At 36.0% G+C, this 25,086-nt stretch overlaps 1 protein-coding gene across 1 annotated transcript in view; it reads left to right on the top strand.

Annotated features, from left to right (window-relative positions):
- Positions 1 to 24,826, top strand: part of LOC311170118 (ceruloplasmin-like) — a gene marked incomplete at its 3' end in the record, with an annotated part of 30,572 nt that extends 5,746 nt beyond the window's left edge. The window contains exons 6-18 of the mRNA XM_084232478.1: positions 543 to 708; positions 2,386 to 2,516; positions 3,024 to 3,164; positions 3,445 to 3,656; positions 5,234 to 5,384; positions 8,205 to 8,417; positions 10,679 to 10,886; positions 11,663 to 11,802; positions 13,904 to 14,032; positions 16,822 to 16,928; positions 18,323 to 18,524; positions 21,966 to 22,105; positions 24,668 to 24,826. Of these exons, the coding sequence (XP_084088604.1) occupies positions 543 to 708; positions 2,386 to 2,516; positions 3,024 to 3,164; positions 3,445 to 3,656; positions 5,234 to 5,384; positions 8,205 to 8,417; positions 10,679 to 10,886; positions 11,663 to 11,802; positions 13,904 to 14,032; positions 16,822 to 16,928; positions 18,323 to 18,524; positions 21,966 to 22,105; positions 24,668 to 24,826 (2,099 nt within the window). The remainder of the gene's footprint in view (positions 1 to 542; positions 709 to 2,385; positions 2,517 to 3,023; positions 3,165 to 3,444; positions 3,657 to 5,233; positions 5,385 to 8,204; positions 8,418 to 10,678; positions 10,887 to 11,662; positions 11,803 to 13,903; positions 14,033 to 16,821; positions 16,929 to 18,322; positions 18,525 to 21,965; positions 22,106 to 24,667) is intronic.
- Positions 24,827 to 25,086: the final 260 nt, after the last annotated feature.

Below are 25,086 nucleotides of genomic sequence, written 5' to 3'. Positions count from 1 at the left end.
TTCAGGAGAACTACACACACCAGTCGTAATTCAAGTCCAAATTTAACGATAGAAAGGCTCTCATTTAGAAAGGAATATCAGATTGAAAAATACACTCAATCCCAACCCTCTTAGTCGTCTCCTTTGCAGATGCTGCCCTCAAGCACATCTGGCTTTCCTCCCTACTCTGAGGAAATAATAGGACCAGTCCTAGGTCACAACCTAGAAATTTTCTGAAAGTTCCTTGACTAATAGAACCACAGCTCTCTCCTCTTTGTGTGTCCCTCTTATGTGTCCATTTACAGTTTTTTGATTACTTGATTTTAATAATAACAAGAATACATGAATGGACTTTTGCTAGAAAGAAAAGGAGGAAGAAGAGAGAAAGAATGAAGGAAGGGAGGGAGGATCAAAGAATGGAGGGAAGGAGGAGGATGTACTGACAAATTAATAACAATTGAAGAAAAAAATGGTACGACATTGTTGGCTAAAATTAAAAATATATATTGACAAATAAAAATGTTTTAATATTTTAAAGGTATTCTTTCATTGCTGTTTTTCAGAGAGTATGAAAGCCTTTTTCAATGTAAAGAATTGTGAAAAACCTTCAACAGGTAACACTGGGACAAATGTTATACATTACTATATTGCTGCTGAAGAAATTTTCTGGAACTATGCACCATCTGGCATAGATTTCTTCACTAAAAAAAATTTAACAGCAGCTGGAAGGTAATGATTTTGTGATTAAAATATTTATGGTTAAATGAAGATAATTTAACTTTTTCATAACCCAGATACGCGTAAAAAGATTTATACATCTCATAATATAAAAGATACTGATAAAATAAAGATAGGGAAATAATTATATAAATAATTGGAAAGTACTGAACCTGAGGTTATCTACTATGCAAAATTCTTTGTCAGCCAATGGAAATGAAAATATACTGCTCATCTTTTCCCAATCACTAAACTTTTAAATGTATTTATTTTATAAGTAAGAAAAATGATGTCACATCATAGTACACAATGTTAACAATAGCAAGTTTACAGAAATTCAAAACCATTTCTCATGTATACTTTTTCCCTTCCAACTAAAATCTGAAAATATAATCAATTTCTTACAAAATCCTTAAATTGTATAAATACTTTTATCAATAACAACTAACACCACATTACCAATCGTTACTTTAATGACCAATAACTAGGGCTACAATATATTATCATATCATCAGCATTTAGAAGTGCACAAAAACTTTTTCTGATAGTTTGACTACAATATATGTTAACACTTTGAAGATTAAAGGAGTTTTGGTCCCTTTGATCAATTGAATAAAAGTTATATTTCAGAAAATATCACGTTTTATTTTTATTTTTTTTAAACATTTTTTAAAGAATTATTTATTTATTTACACAAGCATGGGTACAGTCAGAAGCCCGGGAGGGTGAGAGAATTCACCAGAGACAGAGCAGGGAGCAGAGCAGGCAGAAGGACCGAAGTACACTGCTGAGGGGAGCAGCGGGCGGCAGGAGAGGTCTGTGCGCCATGTGGGACCCTCGCCGGCAGCCGGGGATTGAACCAGCCCTGCAGCCCAGCGTTCAACCACTGTGCCATCAGGGGAGGCCCCAGAAAATATCAAGTTTTAAACCACCAAAACCTAATGTTTCCTTCAGAATTTTTTTTTTCTGATTCCTTCGCAGGAAATTTCAGAAAATTAGCAATGCTATAGCAAGTAAATATTTCTATTCTTACATTTCAAACTCATCAACAAATTATTCAATCTGTATGATATAAACTATGTGTTAAATATAAAAAGAGTATCTAGGCTTAGAAAAATTAGATTCAGTTAAGTCCAACTTTGATTTTATATTGATGAAAATAAGAACAAATTAAAAGATTTTTTTTTCAGCTTGCTTTATTCTCCTGGCAATGAAGTTAATGTCTTAGTACCACTTTGCTGTAGGGAACACTTTTTCTCAGGATATTCTAATTTATTATAATAGAATAAAAAACAAGTATGACATCTTAGTATTATATCATTTTTGCACACAATTGTTTTAAAATCAATTGTTGCTACCTGTCTAAAAAAAAATCAGACATATCTTTTTAATTTTTATTACAAAAGATAATTTGTAAATAGAATACTAAGTGGAAAGACATAGTTCCTTGTATACCCAATCATAGACAAAAGAAAGAAAATGCTGACAGTTGCTATATACAGAGGGTGGGATTGTGATAATTTTAGTTTTCTTTGTTATATTTCCCAACCTTAATAGAACAATGAGAATGCATTGTTTTATAATCAAATATATGACAAGCACTTTAAAATACATTTGTAGATTCTTGCTTTCTTTTCATATGACAATAGTAAACTAAAGTTCTTTGTGTTATCTGCTTTCTTTGCAAAGTGAATCCCAACGATATTTTGAACAAAGCCCAACCAGAATTGGAGGAACTTACAAAAAACTAGTTTACCGGGAATACACAGATGCTTCCTTCCAAATACAGAAGGGAAGAGAAGAGCATCTTGGAATCCTTGGTAAAATTCTATTCATAACTCATGGGGTTATAAAAACCATTTAAATGTAATCTGTGCAATCAAAATAGTATTCACCAACTCAGTTTTAGAGACTTTATCTGTCAACTCATAATCTTATAAAAGTAATGCTTTCTGATTCACCCATTTATTTATTTTTAGTGAGGTAAATTGGTTTATAACACTGTATATTATTCAGAACCATAGGATGAAATCTCTACAGTTATATGTTACCACACTACACCCACCACCAAGGCATCCATAGTCTTTCACCATAGGCCATTGTGATTCACCCAATATTTAACTCCCTTATTTGTCCCTCGCAATGCAATGAGTAACTCATTCATGTGATCCAAAGAAACTTTCCAAGACCCCAAATTACTGAAGCTTTCTGGAGCTGTTCATAGACTAATCCCTTTAATTTGTTTTTAGAAGAATTTTACCCAAATAGCACAGCCTGATAATTATGCTTATGAAAACAGAGGACAACTACTGTCTGTTTGTTTCTAGGCCCTGTTCTTAAGGCAGAAGTGGGACAGACCATCCAGGTTACTTTCTATAACAATGCTCCAGTGCCACTCAGCATTCAGCCTCATGGACTGCGTTATGACAAGAGCAATGAAGGCTCATTCTACAAAACACCTGGAGGAAGTAAGTATAATTCAAAGGAGGAGGAAGGCCCAAGTAAGACATACAGACATACTGCTATATACTATCAGTAAGAAAATAAAACTCCTAAAGGCAGTCTACAGCCCACTTTTCACAGCCCATAACTTCTCAGTGTACCTATGGTAGAATGATTATTTCAGTTCCTTTCAACTGTCACCCACGGTGAGCAGGATATAGTGATTGCTCTCAGATCTCAATAGACTAGTGTACTTTTGGCCCTAGGCCTTTTTATTTCTTTAAACAAATGTTTACTTCTTACTAGGCACTCCTCCATGCTCCTCACATGTAAATCCTGGAACAACATTTGTTTATACATGGGAAGTTCCAAGAGATGTGGGCCCTACCCCCACAGATCCCCACTGCCTAACTTGGTTCTACTACTCCTCAGTGAATGAGACAAGAGACATTAACAGTGGCCTTATAGGGCCTCTCCTTGTGTGCAGAAATGGAAGTCTTGGAGAGGATGGCAAACAGGTGAGTCATGGGGTCCAGGTTCAAGTATGTTTGGTGAATGTTTGTCTGAGACAGACCTACAAAGGAAAGACAACGTGGAAGTAGTCAGCTTCAGGTTCCGTGTGTCCTTATCTCTCAATTCTGTTCTTTCCTGATCTCCAGATCCGTGTAATCTTAGCATGTTCCACAGATACCCAACACCTCTGATTACTTCAACTCTTCATCTTGTTCTGGACAGTTACTACTCATCCCTTCCTCCTTCCTCTATTCTATCTCCTAGTTAATGACAACCCAAAGCCTGGGACTTCCATCAACAACCCCTTTCTCACTGCTTAGTCATCAAATATCCAATATGACCATTATCACTTTCTGAATTTCTGTAACCTCCTATCGCCTGTTGCACTCATCATACCTCCACATACATCCTTTTCAAATCTGACAATAGCACATCTACACCCAAAGCCACCCCCCAATTTGTTGGCTCACAAACCAATACATCAGAGCTTGCTGTCCCATCAAATTTTTTAAACTTTCCCTGCCACTCTGCACACATGGATTCTGCCTTACTAGCAGAATTAACTTGTTAATCTTTGAATAGGGAAGCCTAATTCATGTTGCTTTGATTTTTGTCCTTCTCTCTGTCTCGAATGACCTTTCCTCATTGTTTGATCTGTTAACAAAGGAGACATTTTCTCATACTGAATATTTTACCTTCCCTTCAGACAGTATTCCCTACCTAAAGTTGGTTGAAGTTCCTGCAGATTACCATAGTTCCTCATGTATGTTCCATTAATGTCTTTATCCATACAATTATTTTTAGTTGCCTGTCACTCCAACTATGCTGTTACTTTCTTGAAAGCATACATGAGGTTTTATTAATTTTTTTTGTAACAATCACAGCTTCCTCTCTGGCATGAAAAATGTGCTCAATAAATGTTTGATAAGTGACTTTTCCTTATTCCTCACTGACAAGTAAACTAGTAGCCAAGTTCTTTTCTACTTTTAAAATTCATATATAATAAAACCTTATAAATCCCCAAATATAATGTGTATAATTGAATGCATATTTTCTCAAAAATATGGCTATATATCTATAATAATATATATGATGAAAATCACAAAATATTCTTGTAATTCCTATAGTACATATATTTTTATATTTTATCCAAAAATAGTAATATGAATATAGATTTAATTTCTTCATAAACCCTCAAAATGCAGACTTTTGTAGAATTGGAAACATAGTATTTAACTTCTTTTCCACAATAAGTTATATCTAAAAAGTTAATATAAACATCTATAACTACGCAATTGAGTTTTATGGAGTTCAGATATAGGGGTTCCTGGGAAAGAGCTTTTAATGAAATGATCTGTAGAGATTTCTTCCAGCTTCTTTTTTTTCTGTGATAAACATATTCACTGGGACTTATGTCTTTGTATATAAAGTCCATGAGGACAAATCAATTGATCAGACTTCCCCATAGTGTACAAATCCTCCTGTATGGGAAATTCCATATATGGATCAACCATTTAACTAAATTTTAAATATGAAACATGTATACTTCAAATATAATTCCATTTTTTATTCTTATCCACAGAAAGGAATAGACAAAGAGTTTTACATGCTTGTTACAATATTTGATGAAAATGAAAGTTATCTCTTGGATGAAAATATCAGAACATTTACCACACAGCCTGAAAATGTGGATAAGCAGGATCCAGATTTCCAAATCTCTAACAAGATGTACTGTAAGGGAATATTTATTTTATAAGAAATTCATTAAGCAGTTGTTTAATTTTGTTTGTCTAAATAACTACATATTGTCTTAAAAGATACATATTTTTTCAACAATGGTTGAGTAATATGTTTTAGATTTCCTTTAAAAATAATTTCCTAATGAAAATATTATCTACTCAGTTGGTTGATGCATTGTGTTAGCTATTGCCAAATGTGAGACAGAAAAATCAGGTGTTTCTCTGTGACTAGATTAGTAGATGAGTGGAGTGTTTGTTAATTTGCTTTGATTGGTTGGTCAGTTTTCAAATCTGTGAGGTATAACAGTAAAAGAATTGGTCTATATTCTGGAGACTCAGATCTGGTCTTAAGAGTTCCATTCATTAGCTTAATGACACTGTACAAGATACTGTCTCTCTGGCATTAGTTTTTTTTCAAATCTAAAAGGAAAGGGTTGATGTGGGTAATCTTGTACTTATTCTTGTATAAATGAACTGCTTTATGATTAATCCTCTGTTGAGTTTCAAGAGATGTGTTAACAGTAAATTAAATTTTGTATTCTATTTTTTCCCCTCCATGAAGCCACCTTTGTCCATACCCCATCTGCCCTCCTCTGGTAACTATTACCTTCTTTTGGCCAAGTTCAAATTTTTATTTTTCTATTGTTTGCATGGAATTATGTTGGGGGTATTTATATTCTATGGATGAGTGAGACCATCCAAAATCTCTTTCACTTTTTGGTTGATTTCACTCAATATAATCACCTCAAGCTCTATCCATTTTGTCCCAAATGCCACTGTTTCATCTTTTTTCACAGCTGTGTAATATTCCATTGACTATATGCTCCACAGTTTCTCTATCCATTCATCTGTTGAAGGGCACTGTATTGGTTCCATGATTTGATAATTGTAAACAGTGCTGCTATGTACATAGTTATAGACAGACATTTTTGTATTAGGTTTTTCACATTATTTAGATAAATAACAAATAACAATATTATGGTATCAAACTGAATTAATATTTTTATTTTCTTAAGAAATCTCCATACCATTTTCCACAGGACTATGTTAGCTTGCATTCCTACCAACAGTGAGAGTTCCTTTTTCCCCACAACCTTGCCAATGTTTCTTAATTCCATTCATTTTTTTATATGGGCCATTCACACAGGGGTAGGTGGTATCTTAGTGTGGTTTTTATTTGCATTTCTCTTATAAATGATGTTGAACATATTTTTCATATGTCAATAGACCATCTGAGTGTCCTCTTTAGAGAAAGGTTTATTTAAGACCTTTGCCAATTTTTTAATTGGGTCATTTGTTTCTTTGTTTTTGGATTGTGTAAGTACTTTATAAATTTCGAAGATTAACCCCTTATCAGATGTATGGTATGCAAATATTTTTTCCCACTCTATAGGGGTCTTTTTGGTTTGTTTTTACAATGGTTTCTTTTGATACAGTCCCACTTGTTTATTTTTGCTTTTGTTCCCCTCGCTGTTGGGATTGTATTCCAAATATAACTCTGTGTTAGTTAGATGTGCTCTAATATGTCCACTGTGTTTTCTTTCAGATACTTTATAGTTTGGTTCTTATGTCCAAATCTTTAATATATTTTGAATGATTTTTTGTATATGGTGTTAAATATGTATCTAGCTTTTTTTTTTTTTTTTTGCATGTGGCTATCCATATTCCCCATTGCCATTTATTTCAAAGACTGTCTTTTCTCCAGTGCATGGATCATGCATGGGTCATAATTTCTTTGTCAAAAATTAGCTGTCGTATTTGTATGAATTTATCTCAGGGCTTTTCTGTTCTATTGGTCTGAGTTTCTAATTTTGTTCTAATACCATAATGTTTTGATTACTGTTGTGTATAATATTGTTTAAGTCAGGAAATGTGATGCCTCCATTTTTTCTTCTTTTCTCTAAAGATAGCTTGGCTACTTGGGGCCTTTTGTGGTTCCATATAAATTTGATAATTGTTTGTTCTATTTCCCTAAAAAAAAATTGGTATTTTAATAGATATTGTATTAAATCTGTAAACTGGTTTGGATAATAATGGCCATTTTAATGATATTAATTCTTCCTATCCATGATAAGTATCTTTTTATTTTCTTTAACAGAGTTTTATATTTGTGCAGTTTTCATTGTGCAGGTCTTTCACCTCCTTTATTAAGTTTATTCCAAGTATTTCAATTTTTTGGCATGATTGTAATTAAAACTGTATTCCTTATTTCCCTTTCTTCAGATACATTTTTTGCAGATAGAAATGCCACTGATTTTTGTGTATTGATTTTGTATCCTGCCATCTTACTGTATCCATTTATTATTTCTAGAAGTTTTGTAGAATCTTTTGGTATCTAAGTATATCTGCATGTCATCTGTGAATAGTGACAATTTCACTTCTTTTCCAATTTGGATTCCTTTTATGTCTTTTTCTTGTCTGACTGCTTCAGCTAGGACTTCAAAGATTATGTTCAGTAATAGTAGTAATAGTAGACATCCCTGTCCTGTTCCTGATCTTAGTGGAAATGTTTTCAGCTTTTCACCATTAAATATGATGTTGAATGTGGATTTGTCATATATAGCTTTTATAATATTTAGGTAGGTTCCATTTATTCCCATTTTTAAGGATTTTAATCATAAATAGATATTGAAATTTATCAAGTGTTTTTTTGCCATCTATTGAGATCATCATGTGATTTTTATCTTCTTTTTGTTGATATTATGGATGATATTGATTTACATATGTCGAGCCAGACTTGAATCCCTCATATGAACCCCACATGATGGCTATAATAAATTAAATTCTTTTGTCTTTTTCACAACTGTTTCACAGCAATAAATGGATACATGTATGGAAATCTGCCTGGACTGGATATGTGCTTAGGAGATGATGTTTTATGGCACATCCTTAGTGTGGGATCAGAGAAAGACTTACATGGGATATATTTTTCAGGAAACACTTTAATCTCCTTAGGATCAAGGAAAGACACTGTAGCTATGTTTCCCCACAACTCCCAGACACTTTCTATGACAGTTGATTCCACAGGTAAGTAGTGAATCTCCTCCTTCATCTGACAAATGCCCAAAATATGAAAAATTAGTGTCATTATATGCATTTTTCCTGTTCATACAGAAAAATAATGGAACTTATATAAGCAGTGCTTGGAAAACTGTTGTCCTAATCTATTTAATTATAGGAGCATTAATAGAGTATGGTATACATAGTATGGTATAGCATAGTGTAGTGTAATGTAATATAATATAATAGTATATATTAGTACACAGAATTCACCTCATTCTCTCCTGGTTTCCTCTCCCTGGCCTCCAAACTCTAAATCAACCCTCAGTCCTCAAAAGCAGGAAAGATGCTTTGAAATATTTTAATTTTTTTTCACTCTATTTTTGCCTGAGTTTCTTACTTTTCTGTCCATTTGTTTCCCAGGTCTTCCTATTGCTGTTATTTTGCCTTACTCCTTTCTGTTTTCCTTTCTCTAGTCTTTGCTCCCCAGGTCAGTGTCTTAACTTCAATGAGGTTGATTTCTGCTGGCAAATTTTTTTTTCGAAAGCATCCCATAGCAGAGAATTGTTGTGAGGGTCAGAAGTTTCCCCTCCCCTCTGAACCTAATTACTTCATTTTTCAAATGGGGAGTGTAATAATTTATAATCCACAAAAAGGAATAGACAATGATGAGATGAGGTAAATGTTAGGTTTTTTTTCTTGTCCTGAAGATTCACCGTCACCAAAAAAGAAAAAGTCCACCCTATCTTGACAAAAAACTACTGATGTTGATCAAATGCTGACCACACAATAAACTAGCTAATCTATAAATATCATAGATTGGTATCTTAACTCTTTGTGATAACACAGAATCACTTATGTTATCTATATTTCAAAATTTTTAATCTTACTTTTCAAACAAAATTTGTGATGAAGAGAAATTGGAGGAAAGAAGACAGAGCTTTTCTGTCACTTTTTCTTCTTTTCTATATGTACCCACTCAGTGGCAAGTTATTCCTTGTCCCTGCTACCTTCTTTCTTTTCTGATGTTTCCTTGGACTTTAAAAACTTTTGCCTGTTTTGTATGCTTTTTCCTAAACAATGTCAGCTCTAATAAACATGTGAAGGTACCTACTATGTGTCCAGCACTGTGCTACACAGATAGTTCATTTTATACAGATTCTGTTTTCCAAATCCTCTAAGTCTGAAGACTTTGCTTCCTCGTCAGCCTTTTTGGATCTTACCTCCACAGAAAGTAAAGGCAGATACAGAAATATGTACAGAGCTAAAAGAATACTAGTGTTGATGAAGGTAATGTTAGGAGCAGTGTCAGAACGTCATGGGCATAAAATCACCAAATTAAAGATAGAACCAGAATTTAGGAGGCATTCAGATGGTCTGAACCAGGCAGGAGTTGGCTCATTTTTTTTTTTTTTTTTTTTTGCAGGGTGGGGTTGTATGTTTTGTTATTGTTATGGTGATTTGGTGACTTGTTTTTGTTGTGGACATTGTTTGGGTTATTAACATATTAATCCGATTTCCTTCAATTTCTTTCACTACCCATGTTGCTACCACTCTAACCCAGGCCAGCCTCATCTCTCATGTATTACTTTAATAGTGTCCTGACAGGTCCCCTTGTTTCCACCTTTGCCCACTACAGTGTATTCTCAGCATAGTTGCTGGGTTTCCTGACAGCACTCATTGACTCAAAATCTCACAATGGATCTCCATGTCACTGATAAGAGCTACAGACTTTTCACTGGTCTACAGGAGTCCCGGATCAGCCCTTTATCTCCCACATTTCTTGTGTCCCAGTCCTCTTGTCCATGCTCACTCTATAGCAAATCTAACATCTAGATCCATATCCACCTCTTGTGAGTTTTTGCCCAAATGTCACCATCCCATCAAGGCCTAACCCTGATCATCCTATAAAGTATTGCTCGTTGTTGCCTTAAGTGCCCCCCACACCCCTCCCCAAGAATTCTTAATCCTTCTTACACTGTTCTAACTTTTTTTCTTAATCCATAGCATTTTTCATCTATATAAAAGTTACCTACTATATTTGTTGTCTGTCTCTATAACACTCTGCAAATTTGAAGGGTGAAGATTTTTAACAGTTTTGTACTTTGATGTTTCCTAAAAATATGCTGGACATAAAGAAGATACCTAATAAATAACTGTCAAATTAATTAAAGAATTAATGGACTACCCTACCCTGTTTCCTTTGGGTAATTACATCATGTAGATACTTCACAGAGAAATAAAATCTGAAAGCAAAGCTTTAAACATTGTTTTCCTATTATTTCTAGGTGTTTTTGATGTGGTTTGTGTGACAACAGAGCATTATCAAAGAGGCATGAAGCATAAATACCAAGTAAGGCAGTGTATGGAGCCAAACCTTGATCAAACACAGTACCATGAAGAGAAAATTATTTATATTGCAACTGAAGAAATTATGTGGGATTATTCTCCTAGCAGAAAGTGGGAAAAAGAACTGAAACATTTGCAAGGAAAGAAGTATGGCAATAATTGGGAAGGGTTAATTCTGTAGTCTTCCACCCTTTCCTTTCAGTCTATAGTGTGTAGGGGCAAGAGGGAGTTATTCATTTGTGTTTGGTATGATACAGGTGTATGGTGTGCACGTGTGTGATGTATTTATGTGTGTGGTATGGATGTATACGTATGTGTATGGTGTATATTTATCTATGATAGGTGTATGTTATGCATGTGTGTGATGGGTGTGTGTATGGTGTGTATTTTGAACACATTCAATTAAAAATAACTTCAAAATGAGTGTGATATTTTAAATCACTCACAACTTCAAATTATTCAAGTATCAACATAAGTTCTGTTTCTTCCTGTAGCCTAACTTTTTGGATCCTATCTTCTTTATGTGTGGCAGCATATAATCTTAGCACTTGTACATATAATAAATATAACTCAACCACATTTGACATGTGCTATCAGTCAGATTTTCCTGTTGTCTTTGTTTCTGTCTATTCTTGTGGGAATCTCAAACTGAGGACACTGCTTTTTTCATTTTTTGTAGTCTCAAGTTTCCCTAAGCTATTTTAATTAATCATCATAGCTAAAATTTCACTCTAAAAACATGTTTCAAAGTACAAGTGAATATCAAATAATCTTACCAAAATTAATAGTACTTGCCAAGAAACTATTTTACAAGGTAATAGCCTCTAGATAAAATAAATTGTATTAATTCATTAAGTTTTTCATATGAGAAGTTTTCTAATGATTAAATGAATGTGTGTGTTTTTGTTTTTGTTTTCTTAAAGTGAAACAAACATATATGTGGATAGAATTGGAACATATCTTGGGTCCAAATACAAGAAAGTTGTATATCGCCAGTATGATGATATCACATTCACAAATCAAACAAAAAGAAAGGAAGATGAAAAACATCTGGATATATTAGGTATTGATATTTTATCTGACTGGTTTTGAGGGTTTTCTTGTCCTTAATCACAGAAATTTCTACATATATAGGGATATTGTCAACCTCCACCTTGACAGAGCAAAGTGCCTATGATTCTAAATCTAATTTGTTTGCTGATAGATGCCTTTTTTTTTTTTAAGATTTATTTATTTATTTATAAAAGCACTGGGTACAGTCAGAAACGCGGGAGGGTGAGAGAATTCACCAGAGCCACAGTGGGGAACAGAACAGGGAAACTGACAAAATACACTGCTAAGGGGAGCAGCGGGCACGGCATGAGAGGTCTGCATGCCATGTGAGACCCTCGCCGGCCCGCTGGGAATCAAACCGGCATTGCAGAGGCTGCGGGCAGCCTCGCAACCCAGCGCTGAACCACTGTGCCACCAGGGAGGCCATGATAGATGCTTTTAGTAGGAAAAAAATTAATTCAAGTGTTTTCTCATGAACAATAAAGGAACCACTGAAGATTAATGTGGTCAGTTTCATATTGCCTCATTTCTTACCCTCAGAATCCAGGAATTATAGAAGGGCCTTAGATGTAGCAGTTAGAGATGATTTCACTGAAGTTAAAAAGATGCTCAGAAACCATACTATAGTGAGGAGGGAGAATTCTTTGCTTAAGTGTAAGTGGTTAATTCAAAACAGTGTTAAGATTTAATTTCATCTTCTAAGCAAAAGTGAGGATAATTAAAGTCCTTTCTTCCACCCTTGATAGATCAGTTAGGAAACCCAGAATTACCCAAACACCAACATGTATTACTCCATAAGTCACAAAGCATTTTGCCAGTCACATAACATTTTTATAGGCTCAGTTTTTCTTTGGGTCCTCCTATCTGTTTGTCTGTTGGAGGTCATTTTCTGATGGGGAACACTGGCCAGATGGATGTACATGGTAATGAGAAAGAAATTTTACTTTTCATGGCTCTTCTAAGCTTGTCCCTTTGTGATCTCCACAGGGAAGACTGTGCTTTCCAAATCTCACTGTCACTGGGAGGCCCCTTGTCTTTAGTAACAGCAGGCTGTTTGTTTTCTCTGGAATTCTGCCCAAATATACTAAAATAAATAAGCTAAGATAACAGTCTAGATTCTATTATTATTCCTATCTAAACAAAAAACACTTTATGCTAAAGAACAGATTTTGAGAAGGTAGATAGCCAAGGGAGCAGGAGGTGCTGTTCTTTAGGTAGTACATAGCGTCTGCCAGGTATCTTCAAGGCCCTGATTTTAGTAATTACCCAGCACAACTTGGAGGAAAGTATTTGCTTAATTTGAGGATTTTTAGAGCCACTGGCAGAATTTTTAGAGCCACTGAACCAATAGGGCATTTAAGGGCCTCCCCTGGTGGCAAAGGCGGTTGAGCGCCTCACTGTGAAGCTGTCCGCAGCCTCTGCAGTGCCGGTTCAATCCCAGCCGGCCAGCGAGGGTACCACATGGCGCAGCACACCTCTCCTGTCTCGCCCGCTGCTCCCCTCAGCAGTGTATTTTGTCAGTCTGCCTGTTCTGTTCCCCTCTCTGTCTCTGGTGAATCCTCTCACCCTCCTGCACATCTGGCCTGTACCCCGGTTCTTGTATAAATAAATAAATAAATCTTTAAAAAAAATAGGGCATTTAAAATAAAATTTATCCCAATTTTTGGTCTGGGACAGAAAGAGAGAGAATAACATAAAAGAGTCGTCATTTTGTGAGAGAGAAAATCACTCTGGGGCAATAAAAAGGGTCTGCAGCTCTATTACTCCTCCACTAAGGTGGAGGGGTAAGATAAAAGGCAGAAATGATGACACTGGTCAAGAAAGAAAATGAAGTTTTCAATTTCTAGGGTGTGTTTTCATAGACATTCACTGATGCTCATCACTGTGCACTTCCTAAATATGGAGCTTATAAACACTTTAGATTGCTGAAAATTTCCAGGCAAAACCATGTTTCATAAATTATCAATGGCCCACTTGTTAAACTGCTTGTGTTTCTTTTGGCTGCGTGCTCAGGAAAAGGGTAAGTCAGTGAATAAATATTTAAGAAGACAGATGACTCAGAATTTAAAATAAATAACAATTATTCACACATTTTCCTTTTTTTCCCCTAGGTCCTTTAATATTTCTCAGCCCTGGTCAAAAACTTCAAATTATCTTCAAAAATAAAGCCTCACGGCCATATTCTATTCATGCTCATGGAGTGAAAACGAACTATTCAACTGTTACTCCAACACAACCAGGTAACTGCATTTGGAAGGGGAAAAAAAATCCAAAGATTTTATGCAGGATTATAGGGTTAATGTTCTTTTTTAAGTACAGGAGTAATTCCACATGAGCAAGATAAGTGCACTATAGTTAAGAACCACCTGGGGCCTCCCCGGTGGCGCAGCTGTTGAACTGGGAAGCTGCCCGCAGCCTCTGCAGTGCCAGATCAATCCCCGGCCACCGGGCGAGGGTCCCACATAGCGCGCAGGCCTCTCTGTTGAGCTCTCTGCTCCCCCTCAGCAGTCTGTTTCCTCAGCTGCCTGTTCTGCTTTCTGCTCTGGCTCTGGTGAATTCTTTCACTCACCCACGCTTCTGACTGTACCCAGTCCTTGTATAAGTAAATAAATAAATCTTAAAAAAAAAAAAAACACCTGAAAGAATAGTTCGGCAGAGGAGTTCCTTTTGCAAGTTATGTGTTTGCTTCCAAGTGGGACACCATGGGCAAAACTCCCCCATATACACAATTTCTCTTCTAGGGTAACCACGCTGTCTCTTCGACTGCCAGATATTTTTATGCTATGGCTAATCTCTCCAATTCAAGTGCTAAAGTAGGAATTGAGTACAAGATGCAGTGTATGAGGGAGAGGGCAGGGAGCGAGTTGAGTCACTAAGTAGTAGTGATAAATCTCAAAAATTGACATTTCTATGTCATTGCCTCTATATACATGCCATTCAGCATATCAACCCAGAAAAAATAAGTACATTTTAATATAAATTTATAAATCCACAGGAAGCAGAATTTGAGATGAAGATTTGTGTGCAGATACTGCTCTTGGCCTCTCAACTATGGAAAGGGAGAAAGAAGAAGAATTCGGTAGGGGGGAAAGTTTAACAAAGATGCAGTCTCAATAGACAGCACAGCCAACTCTAGAAGTATTTCTGAAGATATAGTGACCCTTAGCTGTCCTGAGTTAGGGTTAGAAAGCTGAACATTTATGTCCCTGCATTGGTCATTGGATGCAGGCATGGGTAATGTGACTCTAAAGGGAGATGAATCCCAGGAAATTGAATAACTATAAGAAAGTGAAAATCAACAAAAATTATGAACCAGAGACACTTTTTGTGGGGTGGGGGGAGGGAGGGGAGGGATTGGGGTCAGAATGGAGGGGTTGAAATTGTATGGGGAATATAAAAATAAAATTTATTATTAAAAAAAATCAGAAAAAAAATAAATAAAGGGAGTTGAATCCTAGCAGAGAAACATATTCTTCATTTTTAAAGGGGTTTTGAGAGGACTTCCAGAATGTCCATCATAGATCTCACCAAACAAGTTGTTCTTGTTAAAGCTACCAAAGAAAGCCAAATTAAAGCTACCAAAGAAAGCCAAATTCAGGTCTGTGGGGCAGAGATAGTAAAGATAGACCTTGCAGGTGGATGAAATACTACTTCTTTTTGATTTTAAAAATAGGTAGTCCTAAGGTGGTACCAACATGAAACTCCAGTCAAGAAAATTAGTTTGCAAGTGAGCACCCTTGTTCCGATTAGTCAAGAAAGGAGCACTTACAATCATTTCTCATACACTTGTGAGTACAGTAAGTCCACACTAATATCTTTGATAGGTTCTTGAAACTGACTTTAAGTAAACTGATATATATTGAAATTTATTTTACCAGAAGCTAACTGATATCAACAAGAATTATGTACCCATAGCATGTGTCAGGTCACAAAAATAGCACCAAACTTCTAATTAGAAACCCAAACACTTGTAATATTAAACAATAATTTGTATTCATTCTTGTATTCAAACATGTTCTGGCAGCTTAGGGCAAGGTGGAATCCATCCTGGATGCCCTTCCATGGCACGGGGTGCCACACACACCTACACTCACTGGGACAGTTGAGATACACAGTGGACTTCACGTGCATGTCTTTGGGGGTATAGTGGGAAACCAGACTATCCAGAGAAAATCCACACGTGGGGAGAAAACATAACTCCACATGTACAGTGGCCCTGGCTTGGAATCTTCCTTTTTCCTCATCAGTGTTGTAAGGAAAGGATGTTATTTGAAGATTGCTGGATCTGTTGTGCCTTAGGCACTGTATGATATGCTGAGGAAGGTTTTCACCAAGTAGATTGTTAAAGATTTGGAAGAAAGGAGATTGGGGATGGAGTTGGTTAGTCAGGTTCTTAGAAAAATTAAATGAAGCCTGTGGAAGTGGGCAATATAGGGATATGCAGCAGTCATGTAGAGTAGGAGGGGTCATATGCCAAAAGAATTTTCCTACAACAAGAAAACATAGGATTCAGATTCAGTAAGGATAATACAAACAACTTTGGGGACAGGGAGGAGTCATATGTGGCTTACAATTCGGAAGGTTCGGAACTGGAATTAAAAACATATGTCACTTTTCGAAGTCAATAAATATTTGTTGAACAAAAGACTTAAATAGCTAATGGTTGACATTTTTTCTATGGCAGATTCACTATCAGGTTTTGATCCAGTAACCCTAAGAACATAATAGCCAGTGTTGATAGTGACATCATCCTTGCTTTGTGGCTTGGGTAATGCAACAGGAAGACCTTCATTTACACCATCTCATCTAATCCCTAACTCCCAATTTTATGTGCATGAAAATAAAATTTCAGAAAATGTAAACACATTGACTAAGATGACAATGTTGTGAGTAGTAGAGCCAGAAGTGAAAGTTATGATATACTGTCTAGTATTTGTATAGACTTAGGATTTGCTCAATATCTGGTTCTCCATAAACATGTTTGGTTTTAAACTTTCTATTTTAAATATACTGTAATTTCCAATTTTAGGAGAGATACAAACATACATTTGGCAGATTCCTGAAAGAACTGGTCCTACCTCAAAAGACTTTGAATGTATCCCTTGGTTTTACTATTCAACTGTGGATGTGGTTAAGGTAAACTTTCAAACAAATCAATTCTTCTCTTAATGCCTACTAGAAATTATAATAGAAAAATTTATTTTTTAAGTAATCTCAGTACTCAGTGCTATGATTTCTATTAATAACCTAAATTGTGGCGCAGCGGTTGAGCGCTGGTGTGGGAGGTGCCCGCAGCCTCTGCAGCGCTAGTTCGATTCCCGGCCACCGGAGCCCCACCAAAAAAAAAAAAAAAAAAAAACACCTAAATTGTGCTTAGTTTTTATTCCTTCACTTGTTTGCATTTTTTGTGAGCAAAATAAATTACTACATTATGATACTAAGATTTATGATATTTTCCAATATGCCACTGTGAATTCGAAAACATACAGAATTATATGATGACAGCCTTATCTTTATTGCATTGAATAGGATTTGAATTGCAGAAAACCAAATGAAGACATGTATTGCTTAATGACACTTCCATCAATAATGGTGTCCCCAATAGGTATTACCATATAACCAAGATGTGTAGAAGGCTATACCCTCTTAGTTTCTGTTATTATAGTCTAAGATGTTCACATGATGATGAAAATACCTAGCAGCACACTTCTCAGAGTTGTTATTGACCAGCACATGATTAACCAATACACATCCTCCCATATAACTTAAATCTAGATTAACTTACAATACCTAATATTATGCAAATATTTGTCCTATTGGACAAGGACAAGTCTGTAAAAGTTCAGTATAGAGATAAACATCTTAACCTCACTACAAAGTACATATTTTCAGGCAGAACCTTCAAATATGTACAACTGACTGCACAGAGTTTAAAAATTCCATGATAAACAAGAAATTTATGCTAACATATTTCATATTACACATATTTTTTTAACTGTTAACTCTAAAGTTCCAACATTCAACAACATCAACAAAAAGTTCCCTCTTTGAACTTTTAGTTATTTTGGCCCACTCTGCCTGGAACAAGAATCTATACAGACGTTCAATCCCCAAGCAAATTGAGTGTAAACAAATCAAGGTTCCCAGCTAAAAGTGGCTGTGAGGGCAGAGGTATCTCAGGGGAAATGATCTGAGGCCTTTAGAGTTCTCTGCCAACAACTCCAAGGAATTCTAAATATAAGCAAAGTTATGTTTTTTTATTTAAAAAACAGAACTTCCTTCACTGAGGAAAGTATATAAAATCCATTTCAAGAGTTTATTGTTCTCTTTAGACTTCATCTCAAAAGAATGAGATGACATTTTTTCCTCAGTCAAGGATGTAGCATGTAAAGCAATTTGTGGCTTACTCTCAGACTTCGAATCCTACTAACTAAAACCTCAGGATTTGACAATACTTGATTCCACCCATTTTATTGATTCGGGAAAATGTTCAGTAGTGGCACAGGTAGTAACCTGCTTTGCTTCCTCAGGACCTTAACAGTGGACTGGTAGGCACCTTGGTTGTGTGTCACAAAAACACCAAAGCCAGCATAGTTCACCGTGTTCTTCTGTTCATGATTTTTAATGAGAATGAATCCTGGTACTTGGAGGAAAACATCAAAACGTATTCTCTAGAACCAGAACAAGTGGACAAGAATGATGATCATTTTGAGCAGAGCAACCAAATGCACGGTAATATCCACTAACTAATTCACCAACTGTAATCTGTGGGACGTTTCACACAAAGGGAGCAGATGAAGGTTCATGTTTGTTAAGTTCAGTACAAGATACAGAGCATTCTCACGAAGAGCTGTGGTGTAGATAGCATGTGCCAGGGGTTAGCATGTTCCAGGCCTGATAATGAAGAATTTAGTGTTGTAAATCATATGATCTCTGCCATAAGCTATAATTGATTATCCCACGGTGGTACAAAACAACACAGTGATAAAATATAAACAAATGGAAGTGAGTGTGAGATAATAAAACTTCATTTATGGACCCTGAAATGTTTATTTCATATATATACATATATATGTATGTGAAATATACTTTTCTGGTGTCAACTTTGGGTTGGTCTGCTATAGTTGGAAGTGTTGTTATACATGAGTCCTTCCCACTGCTCTGGGTATTTACTTGATGGTGACACAACTACTGAGGTTTTGAAGGATTTGAGATGGTAGTAGTACCTCCCCTGAAACACTTTCAGGCCTGGTTCTGGTGGCTGGAAGTTTACTGAAGATCCCTGATATAGCATGAGGCCCTATGGGGCAATGGCTGGGAACATGTCTGCTTCCAAAGCACTGTTGGCTGAACTTTGAATGGGATGTACTTCCCAGGTGTAGTTGTGGGTGCTCAGTGAATGGTAGGTACTGAACAGCCAGGATTGTGTTGTATGTCTGTGGTTTGTATATATTGATGATGATGTCTTTCTTATTTATCGATTCCTCAATCATTGATAGTATCCATCTCTATATCCTCTTAACCTTTTTTAGCTGGAAGTCCAGTTTATCAGATATAAGCGTGGTTTTCCCTGATTTTTGCTGGGTCCTATTTTTTGTAGGAATTTTTTCCCCCAATCTTTTACTTTGAGTCTATGTTTATTTTTAGAGCTCATGTGGGTACCTGGAGACAAACTCAGTGAAAGTTGGGTTTTGGTTTTTGATCCAACAGCCACTCTGTGCCATTTGATTGATAAACTTTACCACTTCCACTTGGGGTGTCTATTGCTATATAAGAATTTGTTTTGCCGTTTTTTCTTTAGTTTTCTGGTTCAACCTATTTCCTTGTTCAGTTTTTGTGGATTTTCTTCTCTTTGATTTATATAGGAGAACCCCTTTCTATGTTTCTTTTGCCCAGCTTTCATTCGTCCTTTATTTCTCTCTCATATCTGAAGGACACTCTTACAGGATATGTATTTTTGGCTGGCAATTTTCATCCCTAATTTTTTTGAATATGTCATTCCATTCTTCCTTTACCTATAGTATTTCCTCTAAGCCTAATGTCAACCTAAAAGGATTCTTTTATAGGCTACCTGTTTCTTTTCCCTAGATACTTTCATTTTCTTTCTTTGTCTTGAACTACTGATTGTTTCCTGACTATGTGTCTTGGTATAGGTCTCTACATTTAGATCACCAGGTATTCTTTTAACTCCATGCTCTTGTGTATTTATTTTCTTCCCCAGGTTTGGAAACTTTCCTCTATTATTTTTTTGAGTAAGTTCTCTGTTTCCATCTCTCACTTTCCCCTTCTGGAATACTCATTATCCTTATGCTGCCTTCCATAATGAAGTCAGGTAGGACAGAGTGTTTTGCTTCAGATTTCGTTTTCTTTTACCACCTGTGTCTCTTTGTGCATTATGATCCTCAAGGTCACTAATTTGGTCCTCTATTTGGTCCAATCTGCTCTCTTAGCTTTCTGCAGAATTTTTCATCTCCTCTATTTGTCTTCCTACATCCCACAACTCCTTTATTTTCTTGTTTAAATTGTCACTTTCTAATTTTGTTTCATTAAATATATTTCAGTGTCATTTGTTTTTCCTGAATTTTTTCTATTTTCTTCCATTTATTTGTTTTTCTATATTAAGGCAATTTTGAACTCTAACAGGAAGATAAGATCTTCCATATCTTTGTGGTTGAACTCTGGAGAATTGATGACATACTCCTTTAAGGTCTCAAGTTAGTGTGTGTTTGGCGGTTTTGTACTCCCATTTTGCTGTATTCTATTTTTTCCACAGGAGTTCAATTTCTCCTGCAGTAGCAAATTGGAAGCTTCAGGGTAAATCCAATTCTGACTCCACACACTGACCACCAGCAATCATGATTCCCTTTGTTCTCAAACTCCATGCACTGTACTTTCTCATAGTCTCTAACGATATACTTTGGGTGTGTACCTAAGCATTATAAAGCCCTTATTTATCAGGAATTTCCTGATAAAAAGGTTATACATGATAAGCCCAGAATCACTGTACTCTTCCACTATTCAGCAAAAAAGACACCAGTTCCAGGCATGTATTTTATTGCCTTCCCAAGGTAGGCACATAAAAACTATACTGAGTAAGTTGAGTGTACTGTGGCCATTTTCTGTTTCTTTCTATTCATTTTAGGTGTGGACTGGAGGTCACATGTTATAGAGGTTGGGAAAAAGCAGTTGTTTACTCAGTTTTTCCAAAGCCCTTGGTCTAGAAGTCTCCTGGCAAAAATGCTACTCTCAATATGCCAGAAGAAGCTTCACTCTCCCTCCACTGTCTAGCAAAGCAGGTGCCAGAAATAGCATGAGTTCCAGATCTGTGCATTTTTTGACACCCCAAGGTGAACATAAAAAAAAAAATGCTGGGCAGACTAACTTCACTGTGGACATTTGCAGTTTCTTTCTATACACTCTCACTGAGAAGTTCGCACTTTCCTTTTCAGGCCAGGGCCAAGACAGAGCCTGGGGGAAGTGGTAGGGAAAGGGTAGGTTTCCCTGGTGAACTGGCACCATTCTTGACTTAAATTGTTTCTGGCTCTCCTTGCTAAAATTCTAGTCCTCAAATCTCCAGCTCCATTCCTCTAATCTCCATGCTCTCTCCAGATTCTTATTCTCAATATCCTTGAAGGAAGTGATGACTCAAGGATACTGTTCATCCACCATCTTCCTGAATTTTTTCTTCCAATTGGCTTTTGGAAACTACACCTTTAGAGGATTTGTGGAAAGGAGAGATAAGAGATCTGGGCCACAGGCAAATGGCCATCCCATTCATACCAGTGATAGATCATGAAAGAATGACTTAGGCAGTTCATTGGAAACACATACTCTTAATATTTTAAGCATCTTGTGGTAATATCAAATATATACATATTATGTATCCACCAAAGTAAGTGTCCTGAATTGTAAAATTGTGTAGTGCAATTCAATTATGTTAAAGCAAAATCATTGCCTTACTTCCTTAGGCAAGAAAAACTCTAGAATTAGACACCTCCATGAATGATGGCTTGGTCTATGTTAACAGCTTCCTTAGACTGGCTTTTAAATCCTTATGAGATCTGAAAACATCCATGGTACTTTCTATAAGGTGCTTTTAAAAAAAAAAAACCACCACATTATTTCAAACTATTGTTGAATGTAATGAACGGTTCCCTCCACCTTACCCCACAGCAATTAATGGAAGAATGTTTGGAAATAACCAAGGTCTGATGGTGCATGTTGGCGATGAAGTGAATTGGTATCTTATGAGCATGGGGAGTGAAATTGACTTGCATACAGTTCATTTTCATGGCCATAGCTTTGAATACATGGTAAGACCCCTGAGAATCTCTGTTTAATGTGGTAGACTGTAAACAAGTTACTGGAGCAATACAGTAAGATAACAGGACTGTAAAAGAAATGACCAAGCCAGACCTGAAGTTCAATACAAACTATCTATAATCTATCAGGTACTAGTAAGTAATTATACTTTTAATCTCTTGTATCCTATGGGCATTCAACAAATGTTTGTGAGTGCATGAAATACATTTCTTACTCTAACCTGATGTTACTAAATAAATAATTAAGACTTCTTTAGTTTCACACTTTCTTTTTAAGGTAAAAATTTGTTTTATTTTGTAGTGTTTATTGAGGTAATATTGAATTACAACATTATATGTATTTTAGGATCTGGGTTCATACCTCTACAAAAATAAATTATATCACCTTGCCCACCACCACATCAATAACCATATCTTCTTTATCCACTCATCTGTCTTTGGGTGCTTAGGTTGTTTCCACAGTTTTGTTATTAAAAAAGGTACTGCCTAAGATTCATATATATCCCTTTGAATTTGTATTTTTGTATTCTTCGGGGAGACACCTAGGAAAGGGACTGCTTGATCATACAGTAGATCTATTTTTATGTTTTAAAAAATCTTCATACTACTTCCTATAGAAACTATACCAGTATATTGATACATTCCCACCAACTATGCATAAGGGTTTCTTTTTCTCCAAACCCTTGGCAGCATATGTTGTTTCTGATCTTATTGATAATCGGCTATTCTCACAGGTGTGTGAGGTGGTATCTCGTGGTTTTGATTTGCATTTTGCAGATAATAAGTGATGATGAGTATTTTTTTCATGTGCCTGTTGACCATCTGTATGTCTTTTTTGGAGAAATGTCAATATTGCTATTCTACCCATTATATCCATAGCTTCCTTAATGCTCAGAGCCCATCTCAGAAATAAGTTAGTGTGCACAATTTGATTAATACTAGAAGAATGCCTCCTCTGTAAACCACTTTGATTTTGAAAGATGAAACCCTAGGGTCTGGCTGGAACAAATTAGAAAGAGTAAAGAGAGATAAATTGTTCTACCTAATAAAAGAGGAGTTGTTTGGAGGGGTAGGTTTGGAGAGTACAGCTCAAGATGGGTCCAGAAATATTTGAAGAGAGAAGAGATGTCAAGAAAATCTGGAGAGAATTCTTTCTTATGCTTTAATGAACCATTATATTCCTCCTAAATCTTCCTATATAAAAGACTATTTCATTTTACAGAATTTTACATAATAAAGTTGACAAAATTGTATCATGAACTTCACCAACCAGTCCCATTTGCTGTTCAGCCTCCTGTCTTCAATTATCTCTCTACCAGGAATCACTGAGACCCTCTGACTCTCCTGCCTTTTACTCTCACCCTCAGGAAGGCTTTCTTTTCATTCTTCCTCTCCAGATTTTGACAGGTCTTCTCTCCTAAATATTTCTGGACCCCACTTGAGCTATACTTTTCAATCCTACCCCTCCAAACACCTCTCATTCTATTAGGTAGAGCAATTTATCTCCCTTTACTCTTCCTAATTCATCCCAGCCAGATCCTAGGGTTTCATCTTCAAAATCAATACTGAAGAGGTATTTGAGACCGTAGGTTCTCTGCTAAAGAGAGAACTGAGCCACTGAGGGATTCAGTTCTAAGCCCCCACCCCCAAAAAAGCAGATAGATGTAGCTCATGAGCCAATAATCCTTCTCCTTCCTGTAACCAGCAGTCTTCTTGATTAGTTACATCACAAGAAGTCACAACACCAGGAACTCTAGTGAGAAATATTTTAGTTAAAGCCTTTGGGATTTTTGAAAACTGAAATTAGTGCTCTAACCCTCAGGTTCTTCTACATGAGATTCTGATAGGGTATCTAACACCAATCTTGACACAAGTACCCCCTTTTAAAGTGAAATGTTTCAAACATGGATGGAGCTGGAAGGGGTCGTTATGCTCTGTGAAATAAGTCAGAAGGAAAAAGAAAAATATCAGATGGTTTCACTTATACGAGGAATATAGGGGAACCAAACAAGAGATCAGGGGGGAAAAAAGAACTAACAGGCAAACTAGAAAGTGTAGACATTCAACAGGAGAGGGGGAGGGAGAGGGATTAAAACAGGGGCGGGAAGAGCACAAGAGACTATGGTGATATTTCACAGGTGACTCGGTGGTGGGAATTTTATGGGGACTATACCTCAGAGGAGAAATCAAATATAGTATAAAAATAAAAAATGATGTAATATATATACTATGTATATACTGTATATACTATATATATACTATATATAGTATATACTATACTATATATATACTGTATATACTATATATACATTATATTTAAAAAATTTTAAAATAAAGTGAAATGTTTCCCTGTGGCCTATCATTGTGAAGGTCTGGGACTTGCTTCTCTATGAAACTCAATTCTGTTCACATAAAGGCTCAAGGGCACCTAAATTTTTCTAATTGTCATCCAGCAAAGCATATTAGAATTGCAGAGTTATAACAAATGGTAAGATGTGTAAGTGACTGATGCCCTTTATAAGCCAATTAATGGTGTTTTGTCTCCTTTTTAAGGCTGCAGGACTGTATCGCTCTGATGTTTATGACCTTCCTCCTGGGGTCTATCAAACTGTAAAAATGTATCCAAGAGATGTTGGAACCTGGTTATTTCATTGTCATGTTGATGATCACATTGATGCTGGAATGGAAAGCACATACTGTGTAATTGAATGAAAGGGTAAGAGCCATTAAACCAACTAATTTTTTAATAGATCAATGTTTATGTAAGGTTATATTGACCCCTGAACACTTACATGACATCACACACTACTCATTCATTCCAAGATGATTGTTTTAAGTTGAAGAAACTCTAGTTTTACTTTTATTATCAAATTTAGGCAATAGTTTCTGCTCTGATAAATGATACTCTAGAATTTCCAGATTCATATAATATATGCAAAGGATACTTGAACAACAATTCATTGAAAGTGAAA

This window comes from Talpa europaea, assembly GCF_964194135.1.
Source record: "Talpa europaea genome assembly, chromosome: 4".
Classification (NCBI taxonomy): Eukaryota; Metazoa; Chordata; class Mammalia; order Eulipotyphla; family Talpidae; genus Talpa; species Talpa europaea.
Note: the sequence above shows the minus strand (reverse complement) of the source record. Positions and strands in the feature narration are given on the sequence as shown.